This window comes from Stegodyphus dumicola, chromosome 7 (genome assembly GCF_044657685.1).
Source record: "Stegodyphus dumicola isolate Sdum_Otavi_A_Nest chromosome 7, ASM4465768v1".
Classification (NCBI taxonomy): Eukaryota; Metazoa; Arthropoda; class Arachnida; order Araneae; family Eresidae; genus Stegodyphus; species Stegodyphus dumicola.
Window position 1 is genome coordinate 30,272,098 of NC_140774.1, and position 18,422 is coordinate 30,290,519.

Here is an 18,422-nt window from a genome sequence, read left to right on the forward strand (position 1 = left end):
AAAAAGAACGAAAAGGAAAAAAAGTCTTTTGAAACTGTCCATGCTTCTGGCGACAGAGCATTTAAAGTGCCTGAAAAGTTTATGCGAAAAATATCCAGATATGACCTGCGACGCATAATCGAAAAGTTAATTAGACTATGGGCGCATATGGTGTTGAATTTTAAAAATGAGAATTAGTTGGATGATTTTTAGTGAATATAAGTGCTTAGCTAAATAAACTGAATATACTACTATTTAAGCGAGGGGATTAATTAATGATGTTCTAAAAAGCGATAGCATTCTTAATTAATTAGAAACTGCGTTAAGAAATCTCACGTTGTGAAATACAATTTATTCTGGAACTCTTTCTAAATAAATCATATAAACAGCTAAAAATATGCGGCATTCGTTGTCATCTTATCAAAAACTCCGATAATAGATTTTAATATTTCAGAAAATCTGCCATTACATTCTCAATTAATATCGAATATATCTGTGAAATTGCAAGAGGAATGTATAGAATCATAGTCATATACGAGTAGAAAAGATAATTAATTTAAGCGGACTTTAATTCGTACAAAATTTTTTAAAAAATTGAACTTTTCAAACAAATCCTGTTCATGAACGTGTAATTTCGAAAGCGCATGTATTTGGAAGCAGAACTTTTTCTTGTATGAAGCTTAAAAGAATTAAGGAAAAAAAAAAAAAAAAATCATATAAAACCATCTTAGATATACTTCTTTTGGAATAAATATATTTATAATTTGAATGTATATACAATAGGAATCACAATGTCTAAACTAGATATCGATGTGCTATGCCATCGAATAACAGGTTCGTATTAAAAATGTTATGTTTATAATCCTAATGCATATCCTTTGCATTAAGAAATAAATAAAATTTTATGAGACGCAAATTAATATAATAGGTTATAAACAGCACCATATCTAATACAAATATTAAATTGTGCATACAGCCCTCCGGCATATTTTATCCTGCTGTGCAGCTCAATTAACACAATTTGTTGCCCACAAGAACAAACAATGGTTAATTTCCGTGAAGCTTTTCATCCACTCAAATTATGCATAAGAGAAACAACATCTTATTCAAACCCACTAATGAAACATTTCGGATATCGTTTTATCCCGATTCATATTTTTCTCTAATTTCAAGCAATTCTTCAAATAATGCTACCAATTACCTGCTGTTCCATAAGCACGTGACATAACAGAGCGTTACGAACATTTTTAGATTCAAACCATTCATGACGTTCAAACCCCCAGAAAGTAACCAATGATATTTATTATGCTTTGTAGAAGCTAGGAACACCTAGAAGCTAGGTCGATGATATTTTTGGCGTCATTTAGGTGAACGGACTGTGGATTTTGTATAAAATTTTAGTACTGTAAGCCAGAATTACTATCAAAAACTTCGGTCGAATCCACGTAAATTTGTCATTTGTTTGGATTGTGAAAAACGAGGAGAGGTCCAGCGACATTGCTCGTAATAACAACTTTATTAAATGATCATCATGTAATTACGTATTATAAATAAATATGAATTTAGCATAAAAATACATATATTAGCCAGTGCAACTTTGAAGTTTACGAAAAGTAACGAAAATAGTTCGTATTTTCATATACAGAAATATGTTTCACATCAAAAATATGATATAATGGTGGTCTGTTTGAAATCATAAGCAAGCCAATAATCTACATAATTAATATACATTTTATATTATTTTATCTGTTGTTTTTTAGTTGTTCACCTTAATCTGATTAAGGTGGATTAGGTTTATTTGATAAAGAAAAGCATGCACAATACACTGGTGTGCAAAAATTAAGGACGAGAAGGTTTCTGCAACATAACTTTGTACAAAAGCTTTCCAAATCAACACATTTAATACAGTAAGATCCCCAATACGTAAGGACATGAGTAATGTAAGCAACACTTACTAAAAGAGAAATCAGAGGGATAAAAAGAAGCTTTGTTGAAAAAGTAGCATGGAGCGCAATGCAACTGAAGGCCGAAACATCCCTGTGATAGGTGTCCAGCAAGAAACATCCGGCCTTTAATAGGGGATATGATCTCCCCTGACTGCTAGGCAGGTTTCACAGCGTCTGCCCATGCTGAAAATGAGAGTGTCAATGAGTTGTTGAGGCATTGCTGCCCATTCGTCTTGCAGCGCCAATCGAAGCTCCGGAATCGTTACTGATGGTAAGGTACGAGCTGCCAAGCGTCTGCCTAGAAAATTCCATACATGCTCGATGGGATTGAGATCCGGAGATCGTGCCGGCCAATCCATACGTTCAATATCCTCACTCTCTAAGAACTGTTCGGCAGCTACTGTGCGATGACATGGTGCATTGTCGTCCATGAAAAGGAACTGCGGACCCATAGCGCCTCTAAAAAGACGCACATATGGAAGAAGAATCTCGTTACAATAATTGACTGAACTTGCGTTGAAGATGTGAAGGTCTCTACGACTACCAAGCATGATGCCTCCCCAAACGAGAACACTGCCACCTCCATACCTGTCCCTTTCAATGATGTTCGAGGGATGATTGCGGCTTCCCCGCTCTCTCCAGATGAGTATGCGATGAGAATCGCTACTCAGACTGAATCTGCTCTCATCTCTAAAGAGTACTCGTCCCCATTCATTGTCTCACCAATTCCGGTGTTCCCGGCACCACAGAGAACACCTTCTCCGATGAGCAGGCGTTAGAGGTACATACCGTATAGGGCGTCGTGCAAACAGACCACCACCGTGCAGTCTTCTAGCCACGGTAAAACGCGATATCGGTCGTCCAGTCGCCTGTGTCGTGTGTCTAGAGATTTCTCCCGCTGTCTGCCGCCTGTTTCTTCTGGCCTGTTAAGGCAATATACCGGTCATCTGCGGGTGTGGTTGCTCGTGGACGACCACTACTAAACCCCCGGATGTTCCTGTAGTTTGAAATTGTCTCCAAAGTCGTGAAACGATGCTGTGAGCAATTCCGAACTCTGCAGCCACACTTGTCACACTGCGGCCTTCCTCCAACTTCCCAATGATTCGACCTCGGGTAAAAGCATCAAGATGTCGTCTAACAGACTGATTATTCGCCATTTCTCGCTGAGGCAGCAACTCGGTGTGATTTTAACTGCTATACGGCGTGCAATCTCTTTGCCAGAAATACTGATCTTACACCGACAACATGCTTTATACTATTCAGACACTCCCCCATTACGTCTACCAGCATATCTGTGCATGTGCTACCGTACATCACCTTACTTAATCTCCTGGTTGGTCTTTCTGTCCGCTCTGCCTCTTCGTTCAGCTGATATGCTAATTTTTCGACTTCGTCCTTAATTTTTGCACACCAGTGTATATTTGCTTAAGGAAGGAATGCGTTTGCGGAGGGCCATACTACATTATAAATTAAGAATACTACAAAAACAACCATGTAACTAGCCTTTTCACTGGGTTTCGAGCCTGGCTCGAATTACCAGATTTACCCATTTGGCCACCGATGGGCATCATTATAATCAAAATTGAAAATAACGAGGCAAGTGTTTTCATTGAGTGAGCAATTCTTAATTAATCGCCCAGCTGGTGTAGTGGTTAGCGACCCTGACTACGTAGCGATGGGCCCGGGCTCAAATCTCTGAGAAGGCATGGTTGAAACTGTCCGTCTTTTCATAGGAGGCAACGGTAGCCACCTATTAGGTGCTTCCGTAGTGAAATGGCCACCACTTCCAGCCCTTGTAGTGACGAAAGGCTAATGGCTATTAAAAAGCATCCGTCCATTAAAAAAAAAGCAGTTCTTAATTAAGATGGAAAGGAAAATCGGGATGATGGGGGAAAAAGAAAAAAAAAAAAAAAAAAGATGTAAAGGGAAAAAATAATTCAAATATGCAGATGACAGATGTTTATTTGCTACGATATATATGCACTCTAGGCGTAGCGTACTTTCGGTAATCTTCAATACTAGCTCCTTTTACTTTTAACAGGAACAAATACTATGATTGCAGAGAAATCTAGGATAATTTTGAGACTTTGTAGCCCAAGCGGTAATCAAGCTGTGTTTTCATTCCGTGCTACATTATTAATTCATTCTTTCTTTAGATAATCCTCATCTTGGTTTGACTGAAAATTTCCAGTTTCCTCAAAATGCACATTCAGTTGCCTAAAATGTATTATCATCTCAGAAACTTCATAAACCTTTCTCAACAGCCTAACATGCGTATCAGCATTATTATTTAGCTAACAGACAGGCTCAGCAAGGTAATGCATGATCAGGTAAAAGGAGCACAATAACATTTCATCTTACGTAGATTAGTGAAAAGTCATTTAATATATCTTTTACATAGCCGGAACACAAATTAATGCGAAAATGCCAAATTTCTCTCTAGCAGACGACTTTTATTTTCATTCAGTATTTGTTAGAAAATCCGAACCATGCAAATTAAGGAAACTATGGAAATTTCTCTCAGATTTCTCTAGTCGTACTTTCTACAATCCATTCTCAGAAAAATTATGTATACTATATTTAGTTCATATAATTCCAATCCAACTCTATAAAACCTCTGTCTCCATATATTGAATTATGATGAACTAGTAATTTACAAGAGATGGAGTTTCATAGCAAATGCAAACTTATTTTGCAATATTTGGAAGAGATTGGTACAATTAATGAGTAACAAAAATTCAGACAAATTAATTTCTGCTACTGGTCTCTTTATTATTGAAATAACAGACGATAAATGCTAAATCTTGCTACTTATCTAACTTCATAATTTTTCAGTGTTAGACAAGAATGCGAATTTAAATTGAAAATCCATTTGAATCTCTTGACTATAATTCAGTGCTCCAGTATTATTAAACTAATCATCCATGCTGCATTTTATGCAAGTCATCAGAATAATTTTGTGCAGATTCATTAAAATTTTTCTGCAGTAGAAAATATAAATTGTGCTCCAGCCGGAATTCATATCAAAAACCCTTCCCATTAACTAATCGGAAATGCTAACTACTTAACCACAGGAGAATATGTGGGAAATGCGATAATGTTTTACCAATTAGCAAACAGAAAAGCAGGAATTTCTGAGACGAAGGGTAATAAAGTTTCTTTACTGGGTTAAAAATCAACTTCTACAAGGTGTAGCTATTAATTTTCAGGATTGCTCTAATAACACTAAAACAGATGATGTGAAAAACTTAACCTTTTAATATGTTTCAAAGTAATCCCCATCGGTCGTAACACACTTTTGTGCTCGGGCGTATACGTTGTGGAAACAACTTTTAAAGTCCTCTTTCGGAAGGCTCTTTCAATGTCGACGTCACGTTCTTCTTGATGTCTTCAACATCCACAAAGCGTGTTCCTTTGATCACAGTTTTGAGTTAGGGAAATAAAAAGAAGTCTGCGGGGACCAAGTCAGGAGAGTACGATCGAACATTCCCAAACTCAAAACTGATCAAAGGATGTCTTTGTGGATGTTGAAGACATCAAGAAGAATGTGACGTCGACATTGAAGAGCCTTCCGAAGGAGGACTTTAAAAGTTGTTTCCACAACTTATATAGCCGAGAGCAGAAGTGTATTACGGCAGATGGGGATTACTTCGAAACATATGAAAAGATTACTTTTTCACATCATCTGTTCTGATGTTATTAGAGTAGTCCTGGAAATTAATAACCACATTTTGTATTAATCTCCATAAACTGACTTACGAATGAACGAATGATCATTCTTAAAAATTCCTGATTAACGAACTTTTAATATAAAATGTTTATTTTACGTCTTTATCTTATAGCACAAACTTTTCGATCATTCAGCGCGAAGTAGCATTTTTTAGCAAACGGCGTTTGAGAAAAGAATCTAGGATTTGTTAGAATAGAAACTGATCTTTGTTATGCCAATTTATCTTATTTGCCATCCTCATTTTTTCTTATAAATATAATTCCACAGGATAAGGAGTCAATAGCTTGAGATGGTTATTCCCACTTCAGGCTTTCCCAGATAAGGCTTTTTTGAAAACTGCTTATTTGAGCCTATCACGATGGGACTGGCAAAGGGAATAACATTTGAGCCTTTCCATTCAGGTTTAATATTAAGCCCGAAAATGTGATCGGATTCACGTGACTTTGAAATGATCTCACAATGATGATTGACCCATTTGATGTTCAGATAAGGTTTAGATATAATATGCTCACTGCTAATGATATCTAGTATAGCAAACATGATTTTTTTTTTTTATATGATCAATTTAGTGGTCTTGTCACTCAGTGTCAGATACAAGGTCACATCAATTTCTAAAGAAGTATTTTGAGAATTAAATCAAAACGAAAGAATAAGAACCTTTGAGGACATTAATTTTAAAATATAATGCTCGAGATTCATGAAAATCATTTGATTTGATCACACTTTTTAATAAAATAGATTCATTATTTTACAGATTTTTTTTAATGCACGTTTCATTGTGGAGGATAATGTTAAGTAACTTGTATATAAATGAATTTTTTACGCTTATCTGCCAAATTCATCATATGGTATTCAAATAGAGGATATACTATCATTTTCCGACTAAAAATAACTGTTGTCCATTCACTTTAACAGTCCTCGTTTTTCAGTTTTTCTTGTTTCACGCGCAATTTATTTCGGGCTTTAAAAATATCTGAATTTGTTTTTGAATTTCTGCTTCTAAAGAAAGCAGTGAGAGTATTTTTAAGCATTCATTGGTCAAGAAGCAGAACAGATTTACTGCGGAAGCAGTGAAATCAGTATGGCCTATACAAAACAAAATTTTAAGCTGTTTGAAGAGCTTTTTCTTTCTTCCATTTTCCCCCGTCTTTTCTTTCCTTAAATATTTGTTACAAAAAGAAAGAATTTTTCCATGTTGTGAAAGAAAGGCAGAAGTGGCACGATTTTTGATGTTTCCAGGGTAAACATCCAAAGAAAGAAAATAAAAGTTTGAAATAGCATGATTTGCCAGTTCTAGAAAGCCTGAAGTGGAAAAAGTTGAACTTGGGGCATCACGATTTCGGATAATTCGAGCTACTCAAAACGACGCGACGGCCAGTCAGTCGGAAATACCATAACAAGCACTTTAGCAATGTTTTTCCAGGAGTATCGTAATTGTTCCGACAGATGATGAAAGTGACAAGATAATAATTGTTTATAATTTCAACAGAACTGTCCTACAAGCATTTTCTGCAAAGTTTTTGAAAACAGGAATAGATCATCTTGCTGAAAGAGGCCTTAAGTTTACCCTGCTCCAAACAACTGCCTGGTGGTGTCTAAAGTGAAAAGTGTTTAATACGTAACATATGCAGCAATGAAAGCTCTGATCAAACACGTATATGTGACCGGATGCAGTAAGCCTGTAATTACACGAACCAGGCTGAACAATGAATGGAAACTGTATTCGTGACCAGATGAAAGTTAGCCTGGATAGTCTAATTACTGGCACCATCTAAGGCCCGAAACAAAGCATTGAGATGAAAGCTTCAGTTTCAACAGAAATTTAGTGAAAGAATAGGATATTTTTGTCTACAGATTCGATAATTATAAATCAGAAACTGAATGTCTGAAAATATCAAGAAATTTTATAGGAAGTCAGTACAGCTTATGGCTTGAAATGTGTAATCAATACAGCTCTGTCATAGATCTAAATACTATAAATCTACGGGCCCATCTAAGGCACATTTTCGGTGCCCTAGGCAATCAACACAATTAGCGCATCGTGTAAATTTCATGTATTAATAATTCAAACCCAAATAGCTTTCATTTTAGTTTCGATTGTGAAAGCAACTTCCCTGGTGCTCTCCAACATTCGGTATCCTAAGCGGCTGACTATGCTTACAGCCGTCCTTGTCTTTTTAAATTATTGGTACTAATAGGAACCCTTGCAAGTTTACAAAATTTCATTCCGCGATCATCAAGAGCGCTATCAGTTCTCGCGAATCCATTTAATAACTAAGCACTTAACGGAAATTTGAGTACGAGTACTTAATCAGTACGACAGCTCCTCCGAACGTTTCACTAAGAAAAACTTTCGTAACAAAAGATTATACAGAGTAGAGTATTTGATCGCTTTCAGATGAATGGAACATTTTTAGGCGGTTGAACTCAAATAAATACTCTTAGACAACAACAACAACAACAACAAAAAAACAAAAAAAAAAAAAAAAGAGAGAGAGAGAGAGAGAGAGAGAGAAAGAAAAAAAGAAAAAAAACCTAGAAGATATAAAGCAAATTGGACATAAATTGATATGCAAAATTTTACATTTTGGCTGCCAATGAATGAACGGTTGTCGCTACAGCGCATCTGATCTGCGCCAACTGGCAGGATATTTAAGAGGAGAAATAACGATTCCAGGTCATAAATTCTTCACGAATTTCATTTCGTGTACTCTGATAGACAGTAACTATGCCTCGCATACAGGAGCGCGACCGATATGCGCAGATGTCAGAATTTGAGAGAGGTCTTGCAGAAGGTCAAAGAAGCCGGTTGGTCTTATCGGGGAATAGCTCGACATTTGAGCAGGAGCGATGCCACTATTAGACGATGTTGGCAGGAATGGGTGAACCATGCCGACACACAGCGTCAAAAAGAAAGTGAGCCTAGAGAAGAACGTGAAGACCGAGCAATCGTCAGAGTGGCACTCACTACCCCAGATACATCATTATCATAGATTGTACGTGCAACTAGTGCTTCAGTGACCGCAAGGCCCATTCATAGACGGCTCACAGAAAGGGGCTGAGGTCACGGCGCCCCTTGCGCCGACTACCATTGACCTCTGTACAACGTCAAGCCCGACATTCGCACTGGAATGTTACTGACTGGAGTAGAATAGTCTTCAGTGACGAGTCCCGCTTTAAGCTGAGCGCCGATGAGCAGCGAAGGAAGGTCTGGAGACGCCCTGGACAGCGGTGTGATACCAACCTGACTGGCTTCCGGCAGACAAGCCGACAAGCATGAGTGATGGTCTGGGGTGCCATTTCATTTCATGATAGGACCCCTTTGGTTGTTATCCGTCGCAGCCTTACAGCACAGCGCTACGTCGACGAAGTTCTAAGGCCCATTGTGTTGCCCATCATGTCACGCCACCCTATGCTTACATTTCAGCAAGATAATGCCCGCCCACACACTGCACGTGTTTCTACTGCTTGCCTTAGTGCTTGCCAAACATTACCTTGGCCAGCAAGGTCGCCGGATCTCTCTCCTATTGAGCACGTTTGGAGCATTATGGGCAGGGCCCTCCAACCAGCTCGGGTTGTTGACGATCTAACGCGCCAGTTGGGCAGAATTTGGCACGATATCCCTCAGGAGGACAGCCGCAACCTCCATCAATCGATGCCAAGCCGAATAACTGCTTGCATAAGGGCCAGAGGTGGACAAACGCGTTACTGACTTTTTCACTTTGTGAAGCTCTATCACTTCAATAAATCATCCAATTTTCCTCAAACTGTAATCATTTGTTTTTCTGTACATGTACATCATTCCTACCGATTTTCGTCGTAAGGATATTCGGATAACTCCTTCTTGGTGCGTCGATTTTTTTTCTAAGAGTGTATGATAAATTATATATTCTCTAAACGAAAGTGAAACAGAAATTATATCCAGAAATCTGTCTTTGAAGATTATTTCGGAAAATTACAGAAGAATTTTAATTTCTTTCGTGGATTCTCCTTGATCGAATATAATTTGTACGGCATTCATATAATTTTTTTTATCTTTTAATTCATATAATTTTTCAGCACCGCACACGTATCCATTCGATGGCGAAGACTTCACGTTTAGTCGGAGGTTGTCAGATGGCTTGATATTATCACTATCCAACCTCCGTCGCCTGCTCTGTAAATTGCGCAGTGTTTGATAAGCATTTGTCAGATAATCCTCAAATTTATTCTTGTTCAAGCATAATAGCTGAACGAAATATGTCTACTCAACTTTCCCCTCAAGGCATTTTGTCTGAGAAATTGTGATGAAAATTGAATCCTTCTGTGTATCTGATATGAGAAATGAGCAGTAGAATTCTAGTCCCCTAATTGGTTAACGAAATGACCGTTTCAGACGCAAACTTTACCTTCTATGTGGCAAAAATTTTAAGATTTTATCTATCGGAAAGTAATTCCAGATAAGCAAAGTATTAATATTAACGCCAAGTTCTGCAATTAAACTCAGTCGGAACAACTGCTTTTTGCCTTAATTCCGAAGTACCACATCCCAGTCAACTGCAAACGGTAATCTTCTAATAGAACAATATTCCTTTAATGAAAGTCTGAAGAAGCCGTGAATAAACAACAATGGCTTTTGAATCATGTCATACATTCTAGACATGTATATGTTACCAGCATGTATATGTTTCTGTGTATCTGAAACATGTATATGTTTCTGTGTCTATCTATAGACCGATAGAATACTTGTGCACTAATTACTGCTACAAAATAATGTGAAAAAACAAGAAAATTGCGAGATGAATTACCTTTCATGCTTGACAGCTCTAGAAAGCAAAGAACAAATTGAACGGGGGAAAAACCGTTAAAAATTGGAATTGAAATAAAGCAAAATGGAAGTCTCAAGTAAAATTGTAGCTCTTCATCAGACAGCAGACCACAATTTGCTGAATTTATTCCTATAAAATCTCTTTAAATTTTGAATAAATATTTTAGAATGTTTTAAGGCTGAGCATTAAAGATAACAATAAAAACTAAAAACCATTCAAAAAACAAAATCTGCTACAAAGCGGATCAAAGCATAACAATACAACCAAGGATGGGGAGGGGGGAAACAGTGAAAATGGCCAAAAATTGTCAACTAGATATTTTTTTTTATTTTATTTATTTATTTATTTTTAATTTTTTAATTTTATTTATTTATTTACTTAGTTATTTCCGGCTATCAAAAATACTTTTTTTTATTAATAATTTGTTTCTAAGATGTCCATATAAAATTTCCAAGCGTTATGTAGTTTTACTAAAATACGTATATCATGTGATAAAAATGCCACTGTTTAAAGACCTGCCTTATATAATTCATTTCTTAAAGCAAGACTACAGCTTACTGCTAGATTCGATAGACGTTTGCAAATTTTCTGATAATCATCAGTACGGTATTTTACGGAATAATTATCATCCAAAACAAAGCATCTGTTTGCTCTAACAAAATATTAGGTGTTGTACCTCTCATCATACAGCGAGGATAAGTCTGGCAACAGCTGCAGGAAGAAAAACTTGGCAGTGCTGGAATGGCAACAGCGGATGATATTCTACAGATTTTAATATTTTGATTTTGAGTCGATGTTTCCTTTGCGATACTATTGCGTTAAAACATTTGAGTTTTGGGTGAATGAAATGAATCCGCTGTCCCGCTGCGGATATTAGTAAAAATTCGCTCAAGAAAATTAGCTGCGTTGGAAAGGATGAAACTTTGTGTTTGAGTTTGCGGTATTTTCCCCCCTAAGGTTGCACAAGGTAAGTTCAGAATATTATGCCAGGCTTATTCACGCTGCTGCAGATAAGTTTAAATTTTGTTTATTGTGTTTATAGTGTATAACTCGCAAATATATGAATAGAATTCTATTAAATAAACATTTAAAATTCTGGAATGGTGTTTTAAAATTTTAGATGTAGAGTATTCACATTGCTATGTCGGAGCCAGTGGCAGTCAGGTGTAAAGTAAAAGTGTTTTTGCTCCACGACATAACATTAGGGAACAATTAAACAATTATCGTGTAGTTCTTAACAATGAAATATCTCATAACTCAACTACAGCGGCTTAACTAGGGGAGGCGGTCCGCCACGGGCGACACATTATTTTGGGGGCGGCACTTTTTGCGTGGATCATAGAGGTAAATTATTCAAATAAATCACCGCGAGTTTTCAACAGTTGACTACAAAGTTATATTTTTTTCTATTCCGTCGAAGCGTTTTAATGAATATTAAGAAAATCAGTTAAATTATGATCATGGTGGCGTTAATAATGAATTCCTTGTTAAGAGAGAATTACTTCAAGAGCTTTATTTCCTTTGCTGCTAGGGGAAAAGCAACAGAAACGTGGAAAAGACGTTTTTTTGAATTTTTGCAGTTTAAAATATAATCTTCAGAATAAAGTTGCAGCGCTGCTGGTTGTGAGAACAGATTTCCAAATAAAAGTCTTTTATAAAGTATTTAAGAACTAAATGTTTATTTTACATTAAAGAAGTACTTAAGAACTATCAATATTTACTTTCTATACTATATATATATAATCTTTCTATACTGTCTACATTACAGCAAACATTGAAGATGTAAAAATAAAGTAGACATTGAAGATGTCATTGATAGTTTTGAGAACAAAAAGCAAGCAAAATAATAATTTAGTTTTAAAATACTGGAAATTGAAATGTTTCTTGGAAAATAAACATACAATTTAAATTTATTTCTCTATAAGTCATTTTGAAATATTTTAGTTATTTATTTGTATATTAAGAAGGTTGGAAAATCGAGGGACCGCCCTGGGCGGCAAAAGCTCTCGCTAAGCCACTGCCTAACTATGGAATACCAGATATTATGACATCTCATTACTTGATGCTCACAACTTTCTCTTTTGCTCAGTACTCAGTCTTATATACTGTAAATATAATGCTTCTAATAATTAGTTATACGTCTACGTACTGCAATTTATATATTAATATAAGTCATTCAAATCTTATTAATGTGTGTTACGCAATAAAAATAATTTCTGTTTATCTTATATGGGATTGTTCAGAAGCTCTTGACACTTTAGTAGAGTAAAGTTGTAAACAAGTGCATAGAGAATCAAAATTCACAAAGATTGGTAACAGTAATTAAAAAAATATAAATCCCTCTCCCCACTAAATCTTTCTCTTTCATCGTACCTAGTTTCATAGAAATGTACTTCCCTGTCATATCACTCATGCTAACACTTTTGATGTCCTCAGATTCCTTATTTATATTAAAATATCATGTGCCAACAAAATAGGGCATCACCTCTTTGGCGTAACGCTGTCGAGACGCTCTTTGGCTTAACGCTGTCGAGACGATCTACCCCTGAGAGATGGATTTAGTAGGAAAATCTTACCTCATTACCATTCTGTTATCTAGAAACACCATTTAATTTCTTCTTAGTGGTACGCCAAAGATAAAATGTAGATATCTCGGAGTTTAAATATTGCATGCATGAAAGCGTGAACTCAAGCAACTGGGAATGTTTCGGGATCAGTTTGAAGCGTTACATGGATTGAATTTGAATTAGATGTTAGCGATCAAAGGCCTATACATCGAAGTTGGTAAGGATACAATAAAGCAAATTTAAATCACTATAACAATATCTAAAGTATTAAATCAATATCTTTCCGCCGAAAGCTAAATTTTTTAATCCGTCAGGAACTTCTGAACTATCCCATATTTTCAAAAGAAATAGTAAAAAAATTACCTTGAATTAGCTTCCGTTAACTTTTGAAGTAGATCATCTACCCTTTCATTAAATCTCTCTTTCAAATCCTGGTAATGTTCTCTGTGCTGTGCTTTCAATTGTTCTAGCTCTTGTTTGTAAGTAGTCAGGAACCTTTCAAATTCCTGCGATAATCTAGGTGAAGCTGCAACGGCAAGCTTTTCAAGTTGCGAGCCATTATCCTTACAGTTTTCCGCAACAGAACTCTCACTGAAATTACGTTGAGAGTGGTTTACAGTTGTTATGTGATTTATTTCAGTCTTGTTTACAGGAGCAGAAAAGTCAAAAAGGGACAGATCTGTGCACACAGCTTTATCAGCTGTTGTAACTTTACTGTGATGGCGATCGAGATCATCGAATTCGGAACTATTTCTTGGACTCATTGATAAAACATTCGATACTCCACTGTCATCATTGTTCATAGTTACAGTATTTTGCATATCGCTTCTATCAGTATCATTACTTTCAAAACTAATTTCAGAGGCTGAATTTTTTGTATTCATACTGTCTAAGTGGTCACTTTCTTGAGAGGAATTCATCAGATTGTGTTTTCCATCTCGTAACTAAAAAAAGAGAAGGAAGCAAATAATTAGAATACGGAAAGGAAATCAAAATATCACATAATTTCTGAATTTCAGTACATTACTAATGATCTGTACTAGGTAGCATAATTCAGTGTTAAACCTAATTTATTTGGCATTCTTAAAAATAAATGGTACTAAAGACATTTTCTATTGAACATGATCAGAAAGTTAGAGTGCAGTTTTCATTGCAGATTAAGAAAATGATTAAATAAATAGTATTTTTTACAAACAAATCTTAAATGAAAAGAAATGAGGCTATCTGATGCAAGTGATATAGCTATATCAAAATTTTATTATTAAAACTTTAAAAAAACATTGTATAAAAATGCTATACGGAATTTTCTTCATAAAAATGAATTATTTACAAAATTCGTTGAAACAAAATCATCATCTATTTTCAATAATAAATTTAGGTTACTTAATCCTCGACAAAAGCCGTTAAGAAATTAGATCGGATAGCTAGACATAACATCTTTGCTTCCCCCCCCCCTTTCTTCTTTCTGTGGAGCTAAGAAAAAGAGAAGAATGCATATGAAAAAGGCCGAGAATTTTTTGGACTCGTATAAAATTGAAAAGTAGTAGAGTGATAATCCGAAAACTGCTAAAAACCTAGCGACCAACATAGCATATGTAATTCAGAAAATTCCACATGCAGTATTGTGATGGGTGTCTTTAGCATGAGCTGAGGCATATTTTTAGCATGCAAAAGCACACATGACACTTCCAGCCTTAGCGTAATATCATGACTTTAAAAGAGACTTCTAGTAATCATCGTGATGGTAAGTAAGCTTTCCTGTTACTTAATATAACTGGAGTACAAGTTCAGATTAACCATTAGAAACTGAACCTCACTGGAGCCAATTGATTTTCAGAAAAGAGATTTTGCCCGATTATTCATGGTTACATTAGAATACATCTAGCCTAATAGTTAAACGTCTCATCTTGCTTTTGAAATATCCTTCATATCAATAAATACGGGTTAAAGAAAAAAAAAATAAATAAAAGTCCGAAGAAAATTAAGCAATATGATTGTGCATCTTTGCAGCATTGAAGTAATTTAGCACAAAACATGATCTTTTGACATTTTTTATTGTGATTTTGTATCTTCAGCACCCAGAGTTCATAGCACGTTCCTGCCAAAGTTCATATGAGTGGATCCGTTTCACAGGCACCAAGATCCTTATCTGCACGTTTATGTTTTTAAATTATTTTCTATTGTTTTATTGTTTAAATATAGATATAACAGATTAGATTTAGCAATAAATAAAATTAACACGGGTATTCTCGATATCGGCATATTAAATAATATTTTTGCTCCCGGTGCTAAGTACGAGATGCTGGGAAATCGATGTTGAGTAAATTCTCAAACAATTAATTTTTAACGCCATAAGGCGGCATTTTTCTTCTGTATAACGAGAATGCTGTTTAATTTACGATGTGAATTTGAATAGGAAAGTACTATCGATCTATTGTGAGTCCTTTGAAGTAAATGGTAAATATTTGTAATTATGTAGTTTTGTCTTCTCACAATATTGGTATACTCGATAAAGAATACTCACCCCTTTCGTGCACTTACGCGAAAGTGTTGAAGTGAATGCCCTTGGGCCTCTGTCACAGATTATGATTTAAATAAATTACAGATTGTGCAAAATAAGTGCCTCAAGACCATCACCAATGCACACTATTTTGTCAAGAACAAGGTTTTGCACACTGACTTAAAAATCCCCACGATTAGAAACTACCTGCGAAAGGCAAATGCAAAATTTTTTAGTGATGCCGGACTGTGATTTTTTTAATTTTTTCAACACTTTGCACTACGAAGTACTGACGGATGCTCGGTATTTAAAAACTTTTTCAAATTTTTCCATCTTCAGCAATCATGATTTTTCCACTTAGTGTGTGTGACAGCCCAGAGACTGGACTCGCGAGGGTGGCCTCTCACCTGCGGACTATCCACAACTTATCTCTGCATTCCTGTATTACCATGCTTTGGAATCACACTTACTAGATGACTTACCACCCATAGATTAAGGAAAAATCATGTATTTGTACCTGAATATTGTATATATTTTTGTTCAGGTTTTTGTTATGTTTTTGCAGCATTTCTACTGTTATCTCCTTGGCATCAGATGACTTGAACATACCACGTGACTATGTTTCACGCTCTCCTTCACTTTTCATCCTATCTGCGAGACTTACCACGACATTTCTCTTTCTGCATCGCTCTTTGCAGTATTAAAGGATGATAGCCGGCAAATATGCAGGTTAGGACCGGCAAATTTGCAGCTGGATCAGACATCTAAACATTGCATGCATTTGCTACGGCAGTATTCGATGATTTAGGTAAGGCGAGGAGTAACGAGTTATCTCATAGATGCAGTGCAGGATTTACGTATAAGCTACACACGATATAACTTAGGGCCCCCCAAAAAACCTCTAGTTATCCCAAAATCATATTAGTCACTGGCATATAATATCTGGATTTATAAAGGGCCCCCATATCTCAATCAGCTAACGTGTTAAGCGGATAGCTGTCATGCACCTTGCCTTAATCAATTAATTTAAGCATCTTGGCATACATTTCCAGGCTGGCGCGTTTCATATGCATTGTGAAAATATTCCGGACTTATTTTTTCATTTTAATTTAATTTAGCGAATCCCGTGTTAGCAAGCGCTTGCTTATCTACAGGATACTTTTACTGCTCACTGTAAAGCATGCAGATACACTGGTGAAATAAATTAAGAGAATTTGCATATTTGATCTATGATCTCCTGAACTACTGGACAGATTTTAATAAAATTTGGTGTGAACTTAGGTTAATATAATAGAAACAAAATAAACATTCAATAGTTATAATAGACACACATGTTCGTGTTATACACTCATGGGAGTCTGAAGGTTTGAAACAGCGGTTGTTGAAGGCACAAAAGAAGTGGGTTAATAGGGAGTATGGTCCCCTCATACAGACATCGCAGCGTGACGTCATACTGGAAATAAGGCAGTTTAGCAGAGCCTATGGCAATTGGTCCACTCATTCAGCAACGCTATTTTCAATTCCTGGATGGTTCTCGGAGGGGATTCCTCTCCAGAGCGTACCAGACATGCTCTATAGGTTTTGAGACCTGGCTGGCCAATTCATCTGGCGAATATCCTCACTCTAGAGCAATGCTCCGCAACCGGTGTGCCATGAGTAGGATATAGGTGTGCCGCAATCAAATACATGTATCTGACATTTTGCAATTTTTTATCATGTATTTAATACACAATGACAATTTTTTTCCTTAATATTGTCTATTTTAAATGTTTTTATATATTTTACTGTTGTGTGGTTGTGTGTGTGATTGTAAGTGTGTCAGCATTTGAATTTTTTCGGCACTTCCTTGATAACTCGGAACTCTTTGGTGTGCCACGAAATTCCAGAAAGATTTTTTGTGCGTCGCAGGTGAGAAAAGGTTGCGCAGCACTGCTCTAGAGAAATTCGTCGACCAGAAGAGCCCTATGTGGCCTCGTGTTATCGTCCTATAAGATGAACTCGGTACCACTGCAGCCAGGAGAAGGCGAACATCCCTAGACCTCACACTAGTCACAGAGCCTCTGTCAAAGACGTGGAGAGGTGTGAGGCCATCCAACATGATGCCTGCCCAGACCATTACATCGCCACCGCCATAACTATTGACATTGGAGGATGGCTCTTTCCATATGAAAGTACGGCGAGAATCGGTGCTTAGGCTAAAACGAGATTCGTCGGTGAACAGAACGGTTGCCCATTGCTCCGTACTCTAATTACTATGCTGCCTGCACCATGCTAATCGGACTCTCTTGTCCGTAGACGTGAACGGGATGAAAACAACCGGTCTTCTGGCAAACAACCCTCTCTAATTCAGTCTTTTGGAAACAGTCACCCTTGTTACATGGGTTCCTGTGGTTGTCTACAGGTCCCGAGAGAGCTGAGGAGCTATAGCCCCTCTGTTAAGCCTCGCTAAAATGGACAAAAAGGCAATCTTCTCCGGCCGTTGTGGCTCTTGAACGACCTTGCCCAGCCTCTCTCTCCATGTATGAAGTATCCTGTTTCCATAGGTTACACACGACGCTAGGCGTTAAAATAAACTCTCTGCATATCTGGACTTGTGATAAGCCTGCCTCTAGCCTCCCCACAACTCGCCAACTCATTCCATCATCTAAATGTTTGCGGTTACTCATTTTTACTGTTCCGATGTGAAATTAACCTAATGCTGCAAGGTAACATCAAGAAATTCGCCGAGGTGTGCTAACGAATGCAATTCGTCTTACCCTGCACGCGCTTATAGTCTGTTTTTCTGCTGGCTCCACCTACACACACGTGTACGCTTACATATTTGCCGTACAAGATTCGCATTTTTATTTGATAAATATGCAAATTCTCTTAATTTATTTCATCAGTGTATTT

General features: G+C 36.7%; 1 protein-coding gene across 7 annotated transcripts in view; it reads right to left on the reverse strand.

Annotated features, from left to right (window-relative positions):
* The window catches only part of qtc (GRIP domain-containing protein quick-to-court), a 224,451-nt gene that overhangs the window by 18,993 nt on the left and 187,036 nt on the right, over positions 1–18,422 (reverse strand). For all 7 annotated transcript variants that reach the window (XM_035351413.2, XM_035351414.2, XM_035351408.2 and 4 more), the window contains exon 3: positions 13,394–13,974. In XM_035351413.2, coding sequence (XP_035207304.1) covers positions 13,394–13,974 — 581 coding nt within the window. The remainder of the gene's footprint in view (positions 1–13,393; positions 13,975–18,422) is intronic.